This window comes from Rattus rattus, chromosome 1 (assembly GCF_011064425.1).
Source record: "Rattus rattus isolate New Zealand chromosome 1, Rrattus_CSIRO_v1, whole genome shotgun sequence".
Lineage (NCBI taxonomy): Eukaryota > Metazoa > Chordata > Mammalia > Rodentia > Muridae > Rattus > Rattus rattus.
Window position 1 is genome coordinate 239,964,755 of NC_046154.1, and position 25,048 is coordinate 239,989,802.

General features: G+C 37.0%; 1 protein-coding gene across 1 annotated transcript in view; it reads left to right on the forward strand.

Moving 5' to 3' along the window:
- Efr3a (EFR3 homolog A) overlaps positions 1-25,048 on the forward strand; it is an 88,497-nt gene that overhangs the window by 17,413 nt on the left and 46,036 nt on the right. Inside the window, exons 2-5 of the mRNA XM_032916112.1 lie at positions 12,645-12,721; positions 16,322-16,449; positions 17,633-17,783; positions 22,495-22,616. Of these exons, the coding sequence (XP_032772003.1) occupies positions 12,645-12,721; positions 16,322-16,449; positions 17,633-17,783; positions 22,495-22,616 (478 nt within the window). The remainder of the gene's footprint in view (positions 1-12,644; positions 12,722-16,321; positions 16,450-17,632; positions 17,784-22,494; positions 22,617-25,048) is intronic.

The following is a 25,048-nucleotide window of genomic DNA, read 5'->3' on the forward strand; positions in this document are numbered from 1 at the left end:
CTCTTATAGAACATAGTTGTTCTTTCTGCTTTTAAATTTTGTCTTTCTGTTTCAGCAATTTGTTTGGAAGCTATGTTAATCTTACAGTTTTTCTTTCTCTCTCTCTCTCTCTCTCTCTCTCTCTATTTCTTCATGACTTACTGTGGATATTACCTCTTAAAGCTTTTTATAAGTAGAATTGATATCTCACTTCTAAGTGCTTATTATCTGTAATTTAAACTTTTCTTTAGTTTAAATCAAGTGTATTCTGTACAGAGCTGAATGAACATTGATATGGAATGAGAAAGTGTGAGGCTTCTTTGTTGTGTTTATGGAAGCCTTGATTGGGTTCATGCTGGGGTGACTTTTTCCAGTAGAGAAGAAATCCGTGTGAGTAGCAGGTGAGGTGGTAGCAGTTGTGCCATGGAGATTTGCTGGTGTGAGAGAATGATCCACATGTTTGGGTATACACAGTTCTACCAGGAGACTGAGGCTGTTCAAATCTGTCCTTGTGCCATTTGTATGATTTTCCTTTCAATCTCTTGTATACAGGGAAGGAATTACTGTTCTGTAAAACTTGTTTCTTACAGTCTAGATAAGTTGTTAGGATTCTCATGTTAAGAACCATTTGTATGATTATTTTTGCAGTTTATATTTGCCTACTGTAGGACCTTAAACATGTAGGTATTCTGCATGAATTCTTGTAATGAGCCATCTACAGAGCTTACTGTATTATTTGATATACTGTGGTTATAGTTACTGTATATCAGAAAAATGAGAACAATTAAAGCTAAGTAAATGCTTACAGATCTCTTGTTTTATTTCCTAGGTTTCTTTTTGATTTCCTGTCTTCCTCAGTCCTGGCAAGATTATTGCTTCTTTTTGTCAGTGTTTAGCATACATAAGAATTCAACTGCTTTATTCATTGCCTTTAGGAGTATCTCAGTATTTAAAAAAGAATAAGTAGGATAATCTTGGTTTGCCTAAGATGTCCAAAGTCCGTGCCACTGGTTCCAACATAATTATCAGTAACATTCTGCCTCTCACAATTGTAAATTACTTTAGGACCTTGAAACCTGAGTTTTGGACTTATAGGGACATATTTGTTATTGACCTTGTAGCATCATTCTTCCTGGGTACTTTGAATATGATGTGAACATTTTAGTCCTTCAATGGTAAGTATGCTTTGATAAGCAGTACTGTTAGCATCTTTATCTTGTATAAGCATTTTTGTATTTTCTATGTGAGACTGTTAATATAGTTGTTAATTAGTTATACTTTAGAGCTGTGAAAAGTTCAGACAGTGTCATGAAGTTATTACTCTTGTACACTGTATTTAATATGGGGAGAGTTCCCAGGATACTAGCTTATGTCCAGTTACCCACGTACAAACCACTTCAGAAATCACTGAAGTGTGGTTGCAGAGATGGCTCTCATGGTAAAGTGTCCACTGTGCTGAGTTTGGTCCCTAGCACCCACATCAGTACAGCCAGATGTCATGGTATGGATTTGTAATCTTGGTTCTTGGGATGAAACATCCAAATTCTGTGTGTTTCGTGAATATTCACTAAGTGAGAAAGCTTAAGGGTCTTTTGTAGGAATGTATAACCTGTGAGCAGGTTGAATGAAGGCGAAGTTATAAATTCATTTTCTTTGGTCTTTTAAATTAAAGGAAGTTGTCACCAGCTATTGTACATACACTTTGTCTTTTTTTTCTAATGTTATCAATAGCTATATTTTTAGCTACCTTTTGGATTTTATATATTTATCACAATTTGCTCTGAGAAGTTAAAAGCTGAAGTCCAGCAGAGAGATTCGAGAGTCTGAGGTGTTGATATATACTCCAAAGACAAGAAACTGCCCTCTTGACTTTCTCCAGCTTGCCCTAACTGGACATTAAAAACATTTTTTTTGAAGCTAATGGGTAGTTTCCTCATCCCACTTTTAAATTTTTTTTCTAGCTAGTATTTTCACTGATTGAAATTGGTGCTTTGATATTTAATATTTCATTTTCTCAGTTCCAACATTAATCTTCTATAGCCTTTGCCTTTTCATTCTTTTTTTTTTTTTTTAAGTCATGGTTCCTAACTTTTATCTGAGATAATTATAGAACTACCTCTTCTCTTTAAACACATCATCTCTGCAGTGTGTAGTAGTTTGAGTTAAAGAGAAAAGCCATTGTTTACTTAACTGCTGTAAACAATTACACTCCAAAAAAATAAAATAAAATCTTTTAATACTTCTAATAGTGCTGCTAACATTATGTAGAGGACATTAATACACACATGCAATATCACACCACTTTAATTTTCGACTCTGTGCAATCTTCTTACCTCCTTTTAAAAAATGTGTTTAAGAAAACTTTATTATGTTGAACTTGCAAATCAAAAAAATAGCACACAAGCAAATGAACCACCTACTTACCTCTTGACACTTCTGATTTACTCTCTTTGCCTTGACTGCCACCCAAGCAGTTTTGAAGTTGGTCTGTGACTTTCAGGGTCCGGGGACATGCTCTCAGAATTAGGAGTGAGCTACAGTCTGTCCACTGGGTGCTGCAGAGACTGGAGCTTCTCTGTCCTGGCCACAACTCTGCTCCAGTTTCTGTCTCATTCACTGGATCCCTGCATATTTGTTTGCAGACAGCTAGATCAGATAAATTGAGAAGGAAATTCTATCTTCTGATTTTAATACATCCATTAATTTTTCCCAAATGATGGTTTCTGACAGTTTTCAGATAAAATCTATTGTGTTATTTTCTCAAAGTCAGCATTATTCAATGTTGTATTGCTCTTGTCACTGGATACCTCTGGTATTATTTTAAAAACTCTTTAGTTAGTATACTATGCAATACAGTTAAATGTAGTTGTAAATCTATATGCTGACTTCCTTTAAATAGAGTTTCTAGTACTCAATTTTATTTTTAAACCAAAATTGCAATAATGTGGAGGGAAAGTTGTTGGATATAGGTCAATAACAGGCTGACTGAAGAAAAGCTAACTTTTTAAAAAATGCAGATGGCATCTGTCTCAGAAGAGTTTGAGAAAATAAATGTGCAGGAGGAGTTTTATACAAGCTTTCCTACTTCAAAGAACTTACATGCCCTGAAGGCCATGTTCTAAACAGCACTGGTGCTTTAGTTCATACACTACACTATTGCCCTTTCCACCTTTAAGACTGATGTGCCTTGGAATAAAAACCAAGTGGTGAAATTGAGACAGAAAGGAGAGGTGGTGCATAATTACATGTGGAAAGACTTGTAATCAAATACTCCTCTAATGGATTAAAATCCTTTTAAAGGGAACTCGCTCCTGAAGGTAATAGTTTCTTTGCCTCTTCTTTGACCCCACATGTAGTCACCCAGTTCTTCCCATGATTTCTTTGGGACTGTTCTTTCAAGGCCATGTCTCTAGAATGCATTTTGATTTTCCCTTTGCATTCCCACTTGTTCTATTTTTGTGGAATTGTTTCACTGCCTCACGATTCCTGTACCTCAGTCCTGCTCATTCTTTACCAAGGCTCACATTCCAGTTAAAGTGCAGGGTCCTCAGTGGGTCCTTGCTTGACTTGAGCCATAAGTATTTTCCTCTGCTTTGAGTTTCTGTGGCTCTCATGGCTGTGTAGTCCATTTGACACTCATATCTCTTGTCCTCATATGTTTATGTCTCATTTTAAAGCTTACGTTTTAACCACTGTGTCTAGTAGGTGGTTACTTTTTTATTCCTATAATTCTTATTCTTAATGCAGTATTCTTATGTATATACACATGTACATTGAAGTGGAGTCATAACATGAATACAGTCAGAACAAGAGAGCAAGAGGTGGACCAGATATGGGTGTCTCCTGAGAGGCTCTGCCAGAGCCCTACTGATACAGATGAAGATGGTTGCAGCTAACCATTGGACTGAACAAAGGGACTCCAATGGAGGAGTTAGAGAAAGGACTGAAGGAGCTGAAGGGGTTTGCACCCCATAGGAAGAACATGTTGTTATATCAACCACCAGAGCTCCCAGAGACTAAACCACCAACCAATGAGTGCACATGGTAGAACCCATGACTCCAGCCACATATGTAACAGAGGATGGCATTTTCTAGCATCAGTAAGAGGAAAAGCCCTTGGTCCTGTGAAAGCTCTTTTGCTCAATGTAGGTTAATGCCAGGGTGTTGAGGTTGGAGTGAGTGGATGGGAATGGGAGCATCTTCATAAAAGCAGGTGCAGGGGGGAGGGGGAATGAGTGAGGGGGAAAGGGGATAACATTTGAAATGTAAATACATAAAATATCCAAGAAAAATATAATTAAAAAGAGAGAGAGCAAGAGGTATACTGGAAAGGGCATGGGTGAATAGGACTGTAAGTTTACTGATTTTGATTGCATGAGGCAAACATCTTTCTTTGACAATAAGCTAATGACTAGCTTAAGCAGTCTCTTCTAAAAAGGTTTTAGGTATCACAGAGCTGGAGATCTTAAAAGCGGTGATGTTTTTAAAATATCAAATAGGAAGTTTGTCTCTTTTGACCTTATTAATTTTATCAACTTGGGATGTTGACAATTACTCAACTGACAGAGTCACTTGTTTTCTAGAGAAATAATTGTCCAGTTTTTTGTTTTTTTTTTTTTTAAATCATACTGTGTCGGGAGTAGGTTTCTTTATTGTTGCTGACTTGATTTTAACAGTGTAGCAGCAGGTATTACATACTCTTTAAAAATCAGTTAATTTGTGTCTTCGTTCATTTGCTGAGTAACACTTTTGTCAATGCCTGCTCTATGCCACAGTGTGCAGTGAGAGCGTGAGGGACTGGTGTTCTACTGGTCAAAGTACACATGCGTGTAAACAAGTGCAGCAGTAGAGGTGTCGTGATGGAAACAGTTTAGTGGGCAGATGAGTTATCATGACCTTTCCTGCTGGGAAGCATGTATAGTAGGGGTTATAAGAAAGCTCTTAGGAAAGTACTGAGTCTTTTGCTTTGTAAATAATTTATTTTATTTTAAATTCTGTATATGTACACATAAGTGCAAGTGTTCAAGGAGGCCATGGAACTGAAGTCACAGACAGTTATGAGCTGCCTAATGTGGGTTCACGGAATCAAATTCAGGCCTCTGGAAGAGCAGTATACACTCTTAACCATTAGCCACCTCACCAGTCCTAATGACCTCAGTTTGATCCCAAGAAAACAAAAGAAAAAACCAAAAAACAGATGTGGCACACAAGGAATCTTAATGCTTGGGAGGCCAAGACAGGAAGATCATAGGGGTTGGGTGGCCAGTTGTTCTATACACCTTGGTGATATCTAGGACAATTAAGAGACCTTGTCTCAAAAGAAAAAAAGATGTAGAGGTGCATAGCAACTGAGGATCAACACTGAAGATGCCCTTTGGCTTCCACAGGTCTGGTCATAAAGGTATACCTGCAAACACAGACACATAGCCCTCATGTATACACATGAACACATACCAAAACAGTATGGAATATAATAGCCTATAAATATATCAGTGAAATTTTCATGTTACATTTACGAACTGAAAAGGTTTACATGTTATTTAATAACTGAACAACAAAAAGACAAGTGTTTTACTACAACTTATGATAATGAGAAGTAGTATAGTTAGTGTTTTCCTGTTCATATCCTTAGGCTCAAATTGTCACAAAATATGTCCACACATTGCTGGAATATATTGCCTGGTCCTGTTTTTCGTTTGTTTTGTTTAGAGGTGGAGACGCTGGCTTGTTTTGCTGCTGTTGTATTTTATTTGTTTGTTTATTGTGTGTATCTTTCCTTAAATAGATGTGTGGGAATCTGAGCATGTTCATCGGGGGCAGAAGAGGGCACCTATTGTCCTCTCTATCATTCTGTGCCTAGTTTTCTGAGGCAGGATCTCTCCTTGTGAACCTGAGGCTTATGTTTCCTCAGGTGGCTGAAAGAGAGGCTTTCCTATTAGAGCATTGGTTACAGGCAAATGCAGGATAACCAGTTTGAAATATAGAAGTTGGTATTTAAAACAACAAGTACAGTTAATGACTCAACTATCTCTCCAGCCTTCTGAGTTTGCTTCGGATCATAATTTTCCATTTCTAGTATACTTGAGTTTCATTTCCTATTCCTCTTGAGCCTTCTAAACATAGACTATAATAGCTTTTAAAAATTATTTCTATTTTTAGGTAATATAATTGCATATTTTCCCCTTCTCTCCTTCCAAACCCTCCCATATACCTCTCCTTGTTCTTATGTATATGCCAAAGTTGAATTAATTAAAAATTCATATTTTTTTGAATCTATTTACTCAGCATTTTTGTTTTGTTGCTTGTTTATATGCATAGTCTCTTTGCTTTTCCAAAGAGAACCCTGGACAGGCAAAGTGAACCCTGGAAAAGTTCAAATAGATGTGAGTAGGGCTGGAGTGAGTTGTTTTTTGTTGTTTTTTTTTTTTTTTTTTTTTTTTGAGCCAAAATTTTATGTATTCATTTCTTGCATTTGAAGTACTTTGCCATAGTCCTTAACCATACTACACATCTGCAACCAACCTCTTTCTGTGGCTTCCCCTCTAGATCAATTTTACAGAGGTCTGCCCATTCCCCTAGTTTCTTTTCGTCAACCTTTATCAGGTTGATTTGGTGCTCAGCACAGAGTGCCTCCACCAGCTTGATATACATGGACTCATCACAGTTGGATGCAAGCACACAGAGATGGACTTGGTGCTTGTCTAAGACTTTGGCAGTTTCACATATGCCACATGCTAAGCCATCGTGGATGAGGGCGGTCTTCAGCACTTCTTGTAGAGCAGTGTTGACAGCCATTACACCTCCAGCAGGTCTGCCTTCCTGGGCCATGGTGGTGGATTTTGGAGTTTGTTAAAAGGTATTAGAAGCTAGGATCAGCAAGAGGAAGGACTAGTTAGGAAAAAGGGCACAAACTCTGTGACTATCTTTTCCCAGAGGCTCAGAACAATATGGAAATTCTGCAAATATAACCTTTAAAACAAGAAAACAAAGTTAAGGCAGTTCTCAGGAAGACCTGGGGCCTGGAATTTCACTTCTTCACTGATCCAAAGGGAAACAAAACAAAATAACAACAACCCTGAAACCTAACGACCTTTACAGAGCAATGCAAATCCGACCTTCTCTGTCCATTCCTCCCAGTGGATTACAATCTCCTTATCCCAAAAGCTGTATGATTATTTAAATAAGCACAGTATCACATCAACACACAGGCACGTAGAGAAGTTTCCATGATTTTATAAACAGGAAGAAAAACAGGTAATCACAGATAAATTATGAATGTGTATGGATTGAATTGAATGCTTAAGCCAATTCAGTTAATTCATCTTTATCTGTATTTTGAAAACTGGTGAAACATTCCAGCAAGATTTGAAATACATTCCTTCGAAAGGAATTCTGAAGTCTAAGGTTTGATTGGATTTGAAATGGAAAAAAAAAAAAAGAAAACAAAAAATAAACAAAACAACTTTAAGTGACCCAGTTTATGTATTGAAGAGGACAAAGGAAAATATGCATACGCAAAGTGGAAAAATGTTCAGAAATAGAAATATGTGTCTCAGTAAGTCTGAAAGGGAAAGAAGGATACTACACTATGTTTAACAAGGAAGAAGGAGTAGAAAAAGAGATTTGGTAATGGAAAGAGAACGTATTACCTCTAACATCTTAATCTCTAGTACCTTTACACTCCTAATCTGGTGAGTGTTCTTTTAAGTCATTGGACCTGAGGCATGGAACTCTCATTCAAGCTTAGCAATGTTTTCTCAACTGGGAACACTCACATTATAGCCAAACATTCAAAGGTTCATGGAATATAGCATTCTTGTCTTAGCAGTCTCCAGAATTACTTATGACACCAACTCAGACTAAAACTTCCAATACCCACCATCCCCTAAGAACTGACAAAAGGCACAGACACTGATCCTTCAGGAGAAAGGTACTGGCTAAAGCAGAACTACAGCTGCAAATCCCTTTTATCCAAAGACCGCCTCCATGTCTAGTTAACTTCCTCTCCCGTTTCACTATGATTGATTTACTTTAGTTTGCTGTTCACAATCTATATACATTTTTATCCTTGCCAAACAAAACAAAACAAAAACAAACAAACAAACAAAAAAACAAAAAAAAAAAAGGGGAAAAGGGCACAAAATAGGCTCCCTTCTTATTTAAATTCCAGAAAGACATTTCTATTAAGTAGCTATATAGTTGTTTTCCGGTCTTACTGAAAGCTAATTGGTCTCAACAGAATTTGATAAGGATATTATCAAGTTCCGAATAGCTTTGTCTTTAATGTCAGCAAGAACTTAGATAAGCCCCAGAGCTCTGCTCTCTTTTAATTAATTAGCAGTAAAACGAACCTGATACTTCCTCACCAGTAGACCACAGGATCATGAAGCAGGAAGATGGACTAGAAAACAGTCTCACAACATGAAGGACTATGTTCAGGTGCCTGCAGTTGAGCTGGAGAAACCTTATGAGTTTACTTCACCAGGAGAGTCATCCACATGTCTTTACCTGAGTAGGTCTAGTGATTCTTATCTTGCATGTTTACTGTGTTTATGCATACAGTATTCTCTTATTTGACTATTTAGAATAGTTGCTTCTGTAATTTTTATTGCCATATGCTTTTTTAGCCTTTAATTTTCCAGAAATTTGAGTAAATTGAAATTTTTTAATTAATTTCCTATGTTGTGTGTGTTTTTATTTATGTAAGTAATCGCAAAATGTTTGCTTGAGATTTTTCTGAGAAAGTCTCTGTAATTATTCATTTTCTAATGTGTGACAGTACATTCCTTACCCATATGTCACTGTGCTAAGTTTTGTAGAAAGAAATTGGTATATAAATTAGTGGAGCAGTTTCTGTTTGAAGCCATCAGGTCTGGGCTGGGGATTGCAGGACCCTTCACCCTTACTAGCTTTGGGGTAGGTGAGCTTCTGGGAGCACTTCCTTGGTGTAGGTAATAACTTCTTCTGAGACTGGATAGAGGAATCATTCTATGAAGTCCTAAGTACAGTGCTGTACAGGTCATGCTCTGAACATAGCGCTTACCCCTCCTTGTTCTTATTGAAGCTGTTGTGAACCCCATATAACATGTATTGCTGATGAATTTACAGCAAAGATTTCCCACTGTTGCCAGTATTCTCTAAAAGATTCTCCATCTCCTTCTGCTTACTCTTATTGTGAAACTGCTTTCACTTTATCACTAATAATAGCATTTTCTTGAATTCTTCCTTACTGAGAGCTTAATATACATTTAATTAATGTAGGTACTAGTCATAGTCATGTCATCTTTATACAAGGAGAGAACTTGGGTATAGGTAGGTAAGTCACCCACCTGGCTGGTTGTATCTTTTCCACTTTTCCCTTTTTCTCATCTGTGGTCATAATTAGGTCATGGCTTACTTTAAGTGAGGACCAAAACTGTCGTGTGCAGTGCAAATTCAACTTTGTTTTTCAAGTTCTCTCAACCAGAAAGTACCCTCGTAAGTGAAGTTAGCTTGCTGAGATCTTCTCACAGGCAATACTGCAGTGTGGAGGAGACTAGGCCCCATGTACAGCTCCACTGCCCATCCTTTCCAGGACACTGCATTGGGTCTTCCATTGGCGCTAGCCGAGTGTGCACCACAGTCTTCTCACTGATTGTTGGCTTCATCATCTTCTCAGCACCTCAGTGACTGTGGGGCAGTGGCATGGTACACATTCAGTTTTAATATTTATTAGGAATAAGAGCTTTGCCATTTAGCTGTGTGAGCCTGCTCTCCAGCTTTTCTACCTCACCCCCAGGTTTGTGCATCTGTGAAGCAGTAGTTTAGCTGTCTGCATCCCTCTCCCTAGTCCTCAAAGGATTGCCTTATTTTGGTGTTTAAGTATTTGAATATCGTTGATGTTAATCTGAAAATTTAACTCTAGTATTTGAATTATATGGAATTTTTTCTTATTAAGAAAACCTTTTGAATAGTGGGTAACATTAAATAGTATCAGATACCATACCCAAGAAGTGTTGCTAAATTGTTTGCTCTTTTTATGACAGTTTATAACTTCCTCAAAAATACACTTTTTATATTTTCTTATATCTTCAGTGTTGGGAAGAGCCTGGAATTTTAATTTTAGACACTGACTTCTACTATTGCCCAAGTTGCTGATTTCTTTTGCTACAGACTTTTTTAACCTTAAAATTTGTACTTTTTTCTTTTTGGTTTTTCAAGACAAGGTATACAAGTGTGTACTATCAGAAAGGGTAACAGTCCTGGCTGTCCTGGAACTCTTCTTTGTAGACTAGCTCAGCCTCAAACTCACAGAGATCTGTCTGCCTCTGCCTCCTGAGTGCTGGAGTTAAAGGTCTGCACAATCAACCTCTTGGTTTTGTTTCATTATTTTAAGTAAATATAAGTATTTGCCTTCATGTGTGTCTCTGCCCTGTGTGCATGTTTTGTGCCTATGGAAATCACAAGAGGATCCCCTGGGACTGAAGTTGCAAATGGTTTTGAGCTGTCATGTATGTGGGTGCTGGGAATGGAACATGGGACCTTTGGAAGCCAGCTCTCTAGCGTCTCCATCCTCAGCTCCAAGATTCTTGCTTTATGAAGTAGCAATGACAATCAAGCCTTGTTTGCTAGGAATGCTGAGTGCTAGATACACCATGGTTTCTGGTTGGGAAGGATGAGGGACAGATCCCCTTCGGATGCAGTCTTGCTCATCATCGCTTTAAGTCTCACTTTCTTGCAAACCTAGGCTCCCCTTTTTTCTTTTTTGAGGTAGTAGTAGGGGTGCTGTGTTGAACAGTTATTTGCAAATTGGTAAATAGCACATACTCCATGAAGAGTTTGAGTCTCTAGAAAATTGCTTCATACTTAGTATTACTTGATACAAGGACAAGTTTTCTTCTAAGTGTTTTCCATATCTTGTCTTGGTTTCTAAATCCATGTAAACGCATAGTGACACAGTTCCCAACTCAGCTCATAAGTCAGGGGAACAACCATTTTATAATGTTTCAAGGCCAATATTCCTATTAAGTTATTGGTGTGCAGGGTAAGTCCTTTCCAGATAGCTGAAGTGCCTTACCCAGGCCATGTAGCCATCCACAGGAGGACCAGGATGAAGCCTGGTCTTGTTGGTCATTCATGTCTTTTTCTGTTAGTCTTGTTTCTGTGGAAGGCTGCAAGACAAATACATTTGTTTTATTTGTTGCAGATTCTTCAGTGTTTGTTTCATTTACAGTTTCAAGCTCATCTAATTTTTGACATATTTTCATAGTCTAGAATATATCCATTGAAAAAATAAGCTATTTTGGAATATGCTGTTTGTGAAGTATGAAGAATGGTTAGTAACACAATGGTATAGTTTTGATGAATGCTATAAAATACTAGAACATTTTAATGTATTTAATCAAGTATCAGTGAACTCTTGAAAGCATCAGTGCAAAAAAATTTTTTTTCTAAAAATGAGCTACAAATACCATTCCTGTCTTAGAGCCACAGAGGGAGATAGGAAAACATGTCGGAAGCCATAGAAAAGGTAAGCTGGGGCTTGGAGGCAGAAATGAAGAGTCCAGCAACAGAGGCCTGGTGGAGATAGAGTCACACACTCATCCAGGAAATATTCCAGTGCCTCTTGTGTTTTGTTCCAGTTGCTTGGGATTTATGAGTAAGCAAAAGAATGGTTTCTGCCTTCCTCTGAGCTTTTGGTGAAGGTGGCTGATGATAACCAGTAAGCATAATAGGAAAGTTATTTAGTATGTTGAGTGAGAAGCAAATTTAGCAAAAGTAGGAGACCGGCAGGGCAGCCAGGGTGTGTGTTCATGCAGTCTTAGCAAGTGCTGTTTTTTAAGATAGAAAAAGTAAAGTCCTTCTTTTTGAATTTGCATGCCTTTTTTTCTTGCTACCAGTTTAAACTTACCTTTTTGTTTCTTCAGTATTCTTTATTGCTCAAGACAATGTCTGTCACTTAGTAGGTATTCAATACATATTTGCTGAATGAGCAGATATGATCTGTGTGAGCAGAAAAATGTTCTGCACATTCATGAGGGATGTAATAGAACATGATGCATGATGAGAGACACATGAGTCACATTCCTGACTATAGCTCAGCACTGTGTTCAGAGGTGACCATTAGATACTGACTGCAGAGCACAGAAAGCCTGAGACCATAGCTCTCTTGACATTCATTTGTTCATTCTTTACCAACATTTACTGAATTCACCCAGTATTACACCAGCAGAGCTTAGAGATGAAAGATAAGACTGTTCATAATAAAGACAGGAAAGACAGATGAGCCATTAAATTAGAGGTGTTTGCTGCAGTAGGATTTGTGAGCATCTGTGCATGTGTACCGCTGTATTAGTTTGTTGCAGCTGATTTTGTCTTCTGACTCCTCAAGTAAATTGAGTGGAGAAGAATCTACTAAATTGATCTCTCAGGTTAACTATTTCTGAACTTACTTTCAGTTCTACATAAAACTGCATCCTTAATTTTTATGTCATACTGAATGATAAAATTATCCACAACAATCTCCAAATTAGGTGTGTGACTGAAGATGTAAAAATTAATAGACCCTATATACCCCCTGTTTAACTTCTCTTTAAATGGACAGTGAGTATTCAGAAACATGAATTTCTGCATCATTTTACAATACTAATCTTTATATTCTCTTTTGCTTTTATTTCTTTAAACAGGAGTGTGCTGCTGCTGCTCTGCTTTGCGTCCTCGATACAAACGTCTGGTGGACAACATATTCCCTGAAGATCCCAAAGTAACTTGACCTCCATCTACTGCTCCTCTTTCTGCCCCCTTCTGCCCCCTGCTGAGCTCCCTAAGGTTTCCCTCATTTCATTGCTCTTTTGTCCCCACATCTCATCAAGTCAACTTTAAACTTTTAATCTTTACATGCCCATTACTTGCTTCTGTTTTTCAGACAATAGGAACACGTCTGAAATGACAGATGCACAGTGTCCGTTTTCATTTAGTAGGTTAGTCACTCTCATCAGACATTCATCCTGTGCCTTATACTGTGTGCTCAGGATGCAGCTGAGCAGTGAGTGGTTTCTGCACTCAATATCATAGACTGAATGTCAGCAATTTTAATACCCTGCTTGAGTAGATGAGAATGATAGCCAGTTTGGGATTAGGAGAAAAAGACAAAGGAAATGAAATCTAAGCTTAGATCCAAACCACAAGTTAACAACAATTAGGGATAGGTCATCTATTCTTTTTTTTTAAGAGAGAATTGAGATCATGAGAGACTTTTGTAGACAGAAACTATTTGCCTTTTAAAAAAAGTAGGTCTTAGCCAGGTGTGTTGGCTGCTAGCTTTATGTTACCTTGACACAACTGGAGTCATTGGAAAGAGGGAACCTCAGTTAAGAAAGTGTCCTCACCAGATTGGCCAGACAAGTCTACGGTTGTTGTTGACATTGCCACTTCTAGGCTGGTGCTTCTGAATTGTGTAAGAAAACAAGCTTGGCAAGCCATGAGGAGCAAGCCACTGATCAACATTCCTTCATGGCCTCTGGGTCAGTCCTGCCTCAAGGATGCTGCCTTGAGTTTCTGCCCTCACTTTCCTTGTAGATGGACCACAAGCTATAAAATAAATAAACCCTTTTTTCCCTAAGTTGCTTTTGGTTGTGGCATTTTGTAATAAAAATAGAAGTCCTAACTAAGATGCTAGGTGTGGTGGTGGTGTGTAATTATATTCACAACATTTGTGATGCTAAGTCAGGAAGAATGTGAGTTTGGGGCCAGCCTGGCCTATATAATGAAACTCTGCCTGAAAAAGTAAAATAAACCAATTGGAGTCTGTAGGATAGCTAGGCTGACTGCTTTCAGGGAGACTGAGTTTGCTGGATACTGCTCAGCTTTTCTAAGGCTCTTAGCTTTCTGATAAAGAGACATAAAGTGTTATGCAAATTGATTTCTAGAAAAATTTTTAGTGGAACCAACTGTCTTTTGGTTATGTTAACATTAGTTTAAGGTTGATATGTTCTTCTTTTGAAGAAAAATTTAATGGGTCATCTGTATATAGGAAGTTAGCCTAAATACTATTAGCTGTCAATCATCCTGGATCATTTGTGCTATATAAAAACCCTGAAAGACGTAGTATCTGCTTTTAGTTAGGTTTCCCATTGACTCACATAAAGCATACTAAATACCAAATCATGGTATGTAAATTAGTAAAAAAAATACAGTTGGTAAAAGTATTGTCTCTAATGTAAGAGACATGTTGTGTTGATATTCTCTGGGAATCATTCTTAGAGGAAGTAAGATCTGCTAAGCACTGAAAGATGCCCTCATTTTGAGAAACAGATTAGTGTCTTCCTTGCAAGTGAGAAGACAGAGAAAAGTTCTTGGAAACTTAGTTGTATTCAAGGTAAAGACAAATTGATCAATTTGACTATCCAAATTAAAGTTCTCTTGTTGTATCTGTAGGGTATAGTGGATAGTTAAGTTGTTGGCCACAAATAGACTGCATAGTCACATAATTATGTTCCACAGAAGTGTGGTGTACATAGTTATTAAAGCCCAGGTAGATGGCAGAGTATGAAGAAATGTGAAGCAGGCCAAGGTATCTAAATCATTCTTTTTAACTTAGTACTAAGTGCTGAGTTTTGAACACTTGTAATGGTGCCAACAACAGGTAAACCGAGAAATGATTACAAAACTAATATTTTGTCAAAGATTCAAATACTTATTGAAGTAACAAGTAACAGTCATCTATAAAATAGATTTTAAAAACAATTTTCACAAACTTAACCTGCATGTGGCAAATAATACTCAGTTGTCAATTTGCTGTTTTATTAAGCACAAGCATCTTGTAATGCATTCAGAATGCTTTAGTGGGGGCTTAGATGCAGAAAGGCATGTGCCCTAATCTCTGCCTTCAAAGAGCTGAGGGAGACAGATAAATGGTTTCCTATAATTATCATGTGTCATTTTATGGAAGCAATTAATAGAACCTATCTCAGTTCTCAGGGGCTCTCACTGAGCAAATACAGGTCTTTGCTGAGTATAGCTTCTGTGATGTCTGTGCTGTCACAGTGCCTGGCATATAGTTGGCACTCAATATCTGTTTAATGAATAAGACAACTGCATGCTAACACATAACAGTGTAGGTAAGCCCTATGAGCTAAAAGATATTACATACTGTACAAGCATCCCAGCTATCTCTGAAGAGCTTGTGTTGGGCATGGTGGAGAAGGCATGTGACAGGTATTTAGAGGAAGCTGAGAGCTAGAAGAAAGTGCTTCTACTACTAGGATATAAGCCGAGTGAAAGAAGTCATGCGCACCGGAGTTGCAGTCTGGCTGCAGAATAGCAAGTTTTAGCAAAATAAAGTACAAGATATGCTTGCGTTACTTCACTAAAGAGGCATTCAGACTGTCAGGTGAGCAGATAAAGGTGAGAGCACAGACTTAGAAAATTCATCATCTGACTTACCTGCCTGTCTCCTTTCTCACCCATCTGATAGATGTAAGCAGTATAGTCACTTGGACCATACCTAGCCAAGAAGTTGCGGGTGGTGGTTGACTTACTTGCATTAAGATAAGAATCATTAGGCTGGTTATGGAGACACCCCACTGTGGTGGTATCCATCTTTAATCTCATTTCTTAGAGGTAGAGGTACATGGGTCTCAGTTCAAGGCCAGCCTGGTCCAGGTAGTGACTACCAGAACAACCAGAGCTGTGTAGGTAGATCCTATCTCAAAGAACAACAAACAAAAAAGAATCATAGCAACTATCTTTAGAAGCTAGGGAAGAAGAAAGGCGTAATAGTCCACATCAGGGATGAGTTGTTGATAAAAATACAGTTCTGAATATGTTTTAATTGATTAATTACAACAGAGCTTTATGATACTAGCAAGTTCTGAATTGTTTGAAAAGCTATATGTAGGGGATGGAATTTAGTTCCTTGGGAGACCTCTTACAAGGCAAGCTTTGGGTTCAGTCCTCAGTCCTGGAGATAGGGAGAAAGCTATATGTATCTTCACTGTGTAGATATTATAAAGTACAGACTACATATAACATTTAAAACATTGAAGCAAATTTTGTTTGAAAAAATTCTTTTTAGTAAAACATATTCCATTGCCTACATACTGCTAGCTACTTCATTATTAAAGAAAGTTCTGCAAACATTCATTGCTGGTGATGGTCCTTTAGTGGATTTTTTTTTTTTTAGCTTTTAAAAAGTTCTGAACATGTAGAATTTTTAATATTAGCACCACAGAGTTTATACCCAAAGACAGTCAAATGTGTATTTACAGTCTTCAGAGAAGAGATGTAAATTAGGCAACACTTTGAATAAATGAATAAATAAGTTAAAAAATATAGATCATATACTTGTTATTATTATTTTCAGGATGGCCTTGTTAAAGCTGATATGGAGAAACTGACATTTTATGCAGTGTCTGCACCAGAGAAGCTCGATCGGATTGGTGCCTACCTGGCAGAGAGGCTGAGCAGGGATGTTGTCAGACACCGCTCTGGGTAAGAACACGACTGACCGTGAGTGAGCTCTTATCTTAGAAACATATTTCTAGGTGAAGTCCTCTCATAAATTTTTGTACCAGATAGGCAAACAAACAAACATAAACAAATCGATACACAGAGGATAAACCCTGGGACAGTATGCAAAGGAAAGTATGAGAGCCCTTTAACTGCTGCAGCTGCCCTTTCCTGTGGCTCAGGTGCTTATGTGCGAACTCAGCTTGTAACCATTGCCTCTAGCTTCAACATCTATCAGTTTTGTTAACTTCTAATGGAAAATAGCTTTAAAGATGTGATACTGTGTTTAAAAATAGATATTGAAAACAAACCAATATTCTGTTACCAAATAGTTTTTGACACTGCAGAGTGAGAATGAGTCCTGTCAGACCTCGATGCCCAAGTGCGGACCCTGTTTGTCCCAGCGTCTGCTGATAAGGGAATCCCAGCTTAGCCATTCTCTGCCTGAACAGCTACCACTTCCCAGTTTACACTGAAAGTACTCCGTAGTGTGACAGTGTGTCAGCCTGATTTCTCAGAGTACCATGTTTTGCAAGTGACACACTGGTTTGTTGTGCCTTCGCTCTGTCACCTCTTAAGACCCATTTCATGGGTTTGTATAAGCAGTTTAAAAGTTGATCATTGAATGTCAACTAAAATATGTCTAAATTTTGTTGTGTAAAATCTTTAAAAATCTGTTGTTTTAAAAAGTGGATTTTGTTGAAATATTCCCTTTATTGCCTTATTGTTGCTGACAGTATTATATTTTAAATATAAGTTTATTCACAATAATTATATGTTTATATTAAGTAAATATATTTTTATTTACAAATATAAGGAGGTCATGTTGGAGATAGACATAAACTGTTGTACTACTGTTAAGAACATCTACAAATAAAGATGGTTAAAATCATGGAGAATGTCCATGGTGTTCTAGACGGATTACAGACAGGTAGTGTCGTTGTAGCCCTGAGGTTTCCTGGAGGAAGTAGACTAGAGCAGTCTAGCTTTGGTGTACTTCGTCTCGAGGACCTTTATATCTAAATTAGGCTTTTCTTAGTTTACTTTACCTTTTTTTGTGTGTGTGCATCTAGTTATAACATAGTTATTTCAGTGCAAAGCAGTTGGAAGGATTAAAAGCACTAGAACCCTGGAAATGCTTTCACATTTTTCTTTTTTAACTTAGATACGTTCTAATCGCTATGGAGGCGTTGGACCAGCTTCTCATGGCCTGCCATTCTCAAAGCATCAAGCCATTTGTAGAAAGCTTCCTTCACATGGTAGCAAAGCTCCTGGAATCAGGGGAACCAAAGCTTCAAGTTCTTGGAACAAATTCTGTAAGCAAAGCAATTGTTTTCTTACTAAGTTTAATCAGCATATCTGTAGTTAATCTCTTCTTAGAATGATTCTATCTGAAGGAAGGCCATTTCCCAGTCAGGGTGTTTGGACACACAGTGCAGATGACAGTGATTAAAACACTCCGTCTCCAGTGTGTTGGTCTGTATAGAATCTGATATTAATGTATCATCATGGAACACCTAGGTCTAATTGAGTCTAATCCTGTCAGTTTGATTTTCTCTGACTTGCTTGTTAGAATGCTAACCTTGCATACTACTGTTTTACTTTATTGCTTCTTTTAAAAGCAAGAGCTTTTATTGAGTTGCATCTGATTTGTAATCAACAGTTACACAGTTACCATACGACTCAACAATACACTACTTAGCATTTATCACCGCAGTGGAATGCCTGGGTCTATGCATAGACTTAAATCAGTGTTGACTGTAGCCAAAAATGTGAAGATATCCTAATGTCCATGGACATCATGGTTAGATGAATGGATAAATCAGAACATAGTGTGGTGTTTCAGTGTGGTTTTGGTTCTTTGTTTTTCTTAAATTTTTTTTTGTTAATAGGTTTTCTGTTTGTTCTTGAATAAACACCTATTCAAGTCCTTAATTTTTAAAATTAGGTTGACTTTTAAAATTCTTCACCTATTCTTGATACAAGTACTTTATCAGATATATAACTTGTAGTACTTTTTCTAGTTCCATGTTTTGTTTTATACTTTATTGTTGAGTTGCTTCAATGATGTCTGATTCATTTTTTTTAATTATCACTTTTTAATGTGCTTTTAGTATCTCTTATAAGAAACGTTGCCTAATCCACGGTCAAAGATTTACCCCTAAGATTTCTTCTAAGTCTTTTATAGTTCTGGTCTGTTGTCTACTTTGAGGTATTTTGCATATGCTTACATGTGACTTAGGGATTCAATTTCGTCTATATTATGCATATTCATTCAGATATTCTGTTGTTATTTGTTGAATATACAGTTTTCTCTCTACTACTTGGCTATAAAATCAGAATTTATGTGACTTTTCTTAGGCCACTTCCGAATTGTTGCTTCTCACTATATTCACTTCCTTCTATTCTGAACATAGTTTTTAAATTAAAGATGGGAAATAGCATGTTATGATAATAAAAATAAAAGTGACATTTTAACCTTTCATTTCTGCCTTTGTTTTATATTTTCAGTCTTTCTGAGTAAGCTTTAAGTTATTCACCTTATGTGGATATTTTGAATACCTACCTATAGTTTACTAAAACTAACAGAATCCCATGATTTGTTGGTGTTTAGGGATTGTCTTAATTAGTGTTCTATTGATGTAAAAGATGTCATGACTAAGGCATCTTATAGAGGAAAACACTTAGCTGGGGGCTTGCTTACATTTTAAGAGTGTTAGTCTATAATCATCATGGTGGGAAGCAAAAGGCATGGCCATGGAGCAGTAGCTCTGAGAGAGCTTTACATTCTGATCCACAGACAAAGCGTGAGACTGCTCTGGCCTGGGCTTTTGAAACCAGTTACAAAGCCTAATCCAAGTTACACACCTCCACCAACAAGGCAGTGCCTGCTACAAAAAGCCACCCTGCCTAATCTTTCTACTACCCTAGATTTAATGATCTAGATTTCTACTACCCTAGATTCTACTAATCATTTAAACATATGGGCCTTTGGGGGCCATTCTCATTCAGAACACCACATTCACAATTTCAGATATAGGAAAATGTATAGGTTGTGAACTCCCAGTGTGAGTCTGTGTTGCATGTGTACGTATAGTCTTGTAGTTTAGACAAGTTAAACCTTTGTCTCAGTTTCTCATCTATGAAATAAAAACAGTAGTTCCAGTCCAATGAGATCTCACTGTGTGTGTGTAAAGCTCCTAGAGTAGGGTATAGCATTATTAATATGATCATAGTGGATAGCTATAAAAGCTCCAATGTGAATTCTATAATTCATTCAAAACCTCTGTCATGATTTTATCTCGGAGACAAATAGTGGCTATTTCCAGATTCAGTTAGATGATGCTAGGGTCTTATTTCAGGCATGGGAGATCCTAAAGGCCTCTCCCATTTCTTTACAATTAGATGAGGAAGTTTAGGGAGATGGCTGACTAGCTGGGGGTAATGTGGAGCGAGGAAATGTGCATTTCCAGAAGTTTCTTTACTTGTAGCCAGCAATGCTGTGTCAGTGAGTCATTCAGGCAAAAGATTACAACCCTCATAACCTACCTTTAGTGAATATATTAAATTAAATGTTGTATTATCTTAGTCATCTTTTAAAATCTATTTGCTGAAAATCTAATTTTAATTTTGTAGAGTTGCTTATCAAATATGGTAAAAGTTGATTTGTTAATTATGTTCAGTATTCATGGTATTTGTGTATTTTATTCTACTTTGTCACATTTATCTTTTTATATTCATGAGCCAGTATGACAGTAATAGACAGAATTTATCTAGGTTCTCTGTTGTGTCAGAAATTGTGCCAGACAAAAAAGGCATGCAGTTGGAAGTGGGTGAGGGGTGAATCTGAGAGGAGGGAATGTTGGGTAAGATTAAAATACATCTAATGCACATGTAAGATTCTAAAGAATTAATAAAACATAGTAAATAGTTTAAATTTTTAAGAGGTAGTGTACCAGGAATTCTTATTCTTACTCCTTTTTTGTTGTACATAGCTTCAAAAATGAAAAAAAGTATAGAAAATATTACATTATACCCACATATACATTGATTTACAAATGTTTAAAATATACATAAAGTGGTATAGATATACTTTAGTCATTTCTAATCTGAAATCAGAATTGCTCTAAAAACTACACCCTTTGAACTCTATAATAGATTGTCAGATTTAAATGCTCCATGGCAAAGCTAAACAAATATCCCATGCATTCTGTACAAATGTTATAAGATCTGAAACATTTTGAATTTGAATAAGAGATATGTGTCTTATAATAAAAAATCTTTGTGAGTAGGCCTGGGGAGATGGGCCAGTGCCCAAACACGAGGACTGAAGTTCAAATCCTCAGAGCCCACATAACAAGCCTGCTGTGCTCTCATGCGTACCTGTAATCCCATCCCTGTATTGGGTTGTGACAGGAGGATCTCCCTGGCTTGTTGGTCACCATCTTTGCTGCAGATTTAGTGAAAGATCCTTCTTTCAGAGAATAAAGCAGAGAGTGCTGGAACACCATACGGATATGCTCCCCTGGCCTCCATGCACATATATGGGCACATGTATATACACTCACATACACACAGACAACAACTAAAACATAGCTTGTTAAATATAATATAATGTAATAGTTATAAATGTCAACAGTGTGCAACTTTGAATCAAATGTATTTTGTTTATCCTTTTAGAGAAACAACATGTTGTATACTAGGCTTTTCAAATATGTTACATTATTTAGTTCAGAATTGGAAATAATATTTCCATTTTATGTGTGAGGAATCACATTTAAATAATTTTCAAGAGACGAAAAGAATATTGGACCTCTAGAGATTCAGCCCTAGGTCTTACTCCAGAGCTTGTGTTTATATGGTTTGTGATATAAAAGTACTTCAGAGCTTCAAGTATTTTCAAGGAACATACTTTATGTTTTCCTTTAAACATTGCTTTATGTTTTTACTTGGCTGATCCTTGCTACTATTTCAGGCCTCATCCCTATTCTTAATAATTTTCTGTAAGCATTGTTGAAGGATATCCAGAAGGAACTGTCAACAAGATTAGTTATTACCGTAAAGCATTGGCCCTCAACCTGCCTGCCCTTCCATGTATGATGAGTGTCTTCAGGCGTATTGGTTTGTTGTACAGTGGAGACTGAAGTGTTGGTGTAATCCAGGAAATGAGAGTACTGTTCAATATTCTCCAGCCCCAGGAGGAGGTCCTGTAGCAAAAGTTTTATCTAACCCTCGATTTTGATAGTGTTCAGATTGAGGAGGCCTGCACCTAAAGTATTACATGCTAATGCTTCATTGTGTCTCTTAAACATCTATTTCCCAGTTAGTTTTATTATTATTATTAGCATTATTATTATTATAATTATTATTGTGTGATATATGAATATATGGAGGTATATGCATATGTATATGAGTTCTCATACCCATGCATATGTGTGTGGAGGAAAGGGCTAGGCATATGTATCTTTCTCTGTTGTCTTCCACCCCATTTAAGAAGTTAGCACAAAAGAACTTCTAGTTTGCAGAATTAGAACATCTGTGAACTGGGCGAGCTCCTCTGGAGTTTCCTTACATTTTATATTTAGCTCTTATATATGCAATAGACAGTTTCTTAGATTGTCTTTGTATTTATAACCTTCAATAACTAACAAAAGAATAAAGGTTTATCCTCTGAAACTAACCCCTCACATTTAAGGAAGGTCTTTAAGTGTCCATGTTTGTTTTGTTTCTGCCTTTTTATTCTATTTTAAAAGTGATGTGTTTATTATAGCAAATTTTAAAAATAGCAAAAAAGTGTTAATATCTCATAGAAAATCATCTAGGTTGCAAGGTATTTACTTAAAAAGCTATATCATTGGTTTTCTAAAAGATCGTATGCAATATGTACATATGCAATATTTGTTGGTTTATGTGTTCCATTTGCTTATTTGGTGTTGCTTGTTGGCGTAATAGATAAGGAGGGTAAATGTGTTTACTCACTTCTAAAAGGTGACGTATTTTGTTTGTATTGTTATTTTTGTTTTTTAGTTTGTCAAATTTGCAAATATTGAAGAAGATACACCGTCCTATCATAGACGTTATGACTTCTTTGTATCTCGATTCAGTGCCATGTGTCACTCCTGTCATAGTGATCCAGAAATACGAACCGAGTATGTACTGTTTTACCTCATGACTTCCCCTAAGTAATTATACGAGAATTTACTGAGTATTGTGCTTCTGTAGTTTACAGTGATTAGCAAAAGGCATGAAAGATGCTCATGAAACAGTCTTCCATTGTTAGAACAGTACAGCATTCTACTGAATTTGCAAAATGAAACTGAATGAAATTCAGACTCCTTACTCTTGCCCAGAATGACCCATCATTCTCCCCTTCCTGTTTCAGTTTCTGTTATCCTGTCATTTCTCTTACTTTCTGTCTGGCCCAGGCACATGGATCTTCTTGCTATCTGTGGAAGACTCTGGGCATGCCCCTCTTCAGTCCATTTGAAAGCTGTGTTCTCTGTTTAGGGCAGTTCCCAGGGACTCCTGACTGTCAGTGTGTTCAGCTTGTCCTCACCTCACTCAAGTTTCTCTCATGGATGACTTAAATTACTAACCCCATCCTCCCTTTACCTTATCCTTATCCTTAACCTTATCCTCCTACCTACTTGTGGTTATTGCTTATCTTTTCTTTTTTTATTTTGCTTTTGTTTTTTGATTTAGGGCCTCTCTATGTCATCCTAGCCACTCTGGAACTTGTAATGTAGGTCAGGCTGGCCAGGAGCTCATAGAGATCCTCTTGTCTCTGCTTCCCAAGTGCTGGGATTAGGTGTGCACCACCACTCCAACTGAACCTTTCCCCTCTCTCCTTTTCTTTTATCGTAGGGCAGAACAGGAGGCCAAGGGCTTTGTTCTGAGCACTGCTATATTAATGAGTACTTTGACTAGTGTCAAAAGGCACTAGTTAAGTGTTAAAAGTTAAAGTCAAAGTGATGCTGATAAATGATATTAGTTTGCGCATTACTGGTAACTTAATTCAGAGAATTATTCTGTTAGTAATGGAGAGTCACTGTATTTTCTCTGAACCACTTTAGAGTGGGCAGAACCTTAATGAGGAATTGACATGCCCTAGCAGGTGCACACAGTGAAAGCAAGCATGGGTCTTATGGGTCATTGGAGAAAGGAGGCTGAGGAGAGACTTAACAGTCATTTTCTTAGACATGATTTCCCTGACTATAATTTCTCCTCATTACAATCCAAGCCACTTATCACTATGTGATGCCTTAAATAGAAGAATATTGTAATGACTTAAACGCTCCTGGCCACCTCATCACTACCAAAATTTTATTTCCTAAGAAAATGTGTTTGAATAATTTAAACATGAAATTTTCTTATATTTAACTATTTATCGCCCCCTGGTGGAAAACCTTGTCTTTTGGACATATTATTTATATCTAAATTTACTATTTTAGTATCAGTATAAAAAATTAAGTACATAAAATGTTATTAAATTAGTTAAAATTTTTATATATGTGTACTATATTTGCACAATTTCCTCTCCCACTCTTACCTCCAGCCTTTTCTATCTTCTATCAAATTCATCATCTTTTTCTTTAATTATGATTATTTTATATTTGTGTGGAACTGCATACATGTATGTATGTGTGTGTTTGTGTGTGTGTGTGTATAAATGTATAAATACAACCCATTGGGTCCATTTAATGTTGTATGTCTATTTATTATGGCTGACTAGTTGGGGGGTAATATATTAGCACATATTCTAAGTTTCTGAAGTTTCAAGAAACTTGCCAAGTTTCATTTGAATCACTGTTAAAACAATGAGTAAATTAAAGTGCTTGAAGATACAAGTTGTAATTTTTTTCTACTTTTCCTTGAGTAAAAGTCAATTCAGTTTCCTCAGTTTATGTATGTTTCTTTTCAGGTTCCAACTTAGATTCTTGTTTTTTATCCTTTTACATTTTAGTAAAACTTAAGTCATATAGAACCTTCAGATTTGGACAGTAGATGAGTCTAGAAGTTATTATCTTCTTCCCCTCCCTACCCACTCAACTTTAGTTTCTTTCTCAAAAACAATTAAAAACCAAATACAAAAACATGCTCCTAAACCAAACCACGAAACAAAATAAAACAATTCACCAACTGTGAACAAATGTGTGTAGCATCTCTTGCACATAGACATTTGTGCGCATGCACAACACTCATACTGTGGAGTTCATTATATGGAGTTCATCTACTCCAGTCCTGGAGGGGCTGATATACACATTGTCATACTCTATTGGAGGAAACTGATTTCTCAGTTATCCCTAGTAGGTATAAGTAACAATTCAGTTGTTAACCTTACCCTAGTTGCTAGGTTTTTAATCCATCCATCTCTCCATCCATCTATTCATTTTTGTTCGTTTATTTTTTACTTATTCACTTTATATTCTGCTCACTGCCCCCTCCCATAATCCTTCCTCCTCCCTCTCCTTCTTCTCTTCTTCTCTGATCAGATAGAGGATCCCCTTGGTGGTCTCCACTTCACGTCTCTGTGAGACTAGGTGCTTCCTCCCTCACTGAGGACAGACAAGGCAGCCCAGCT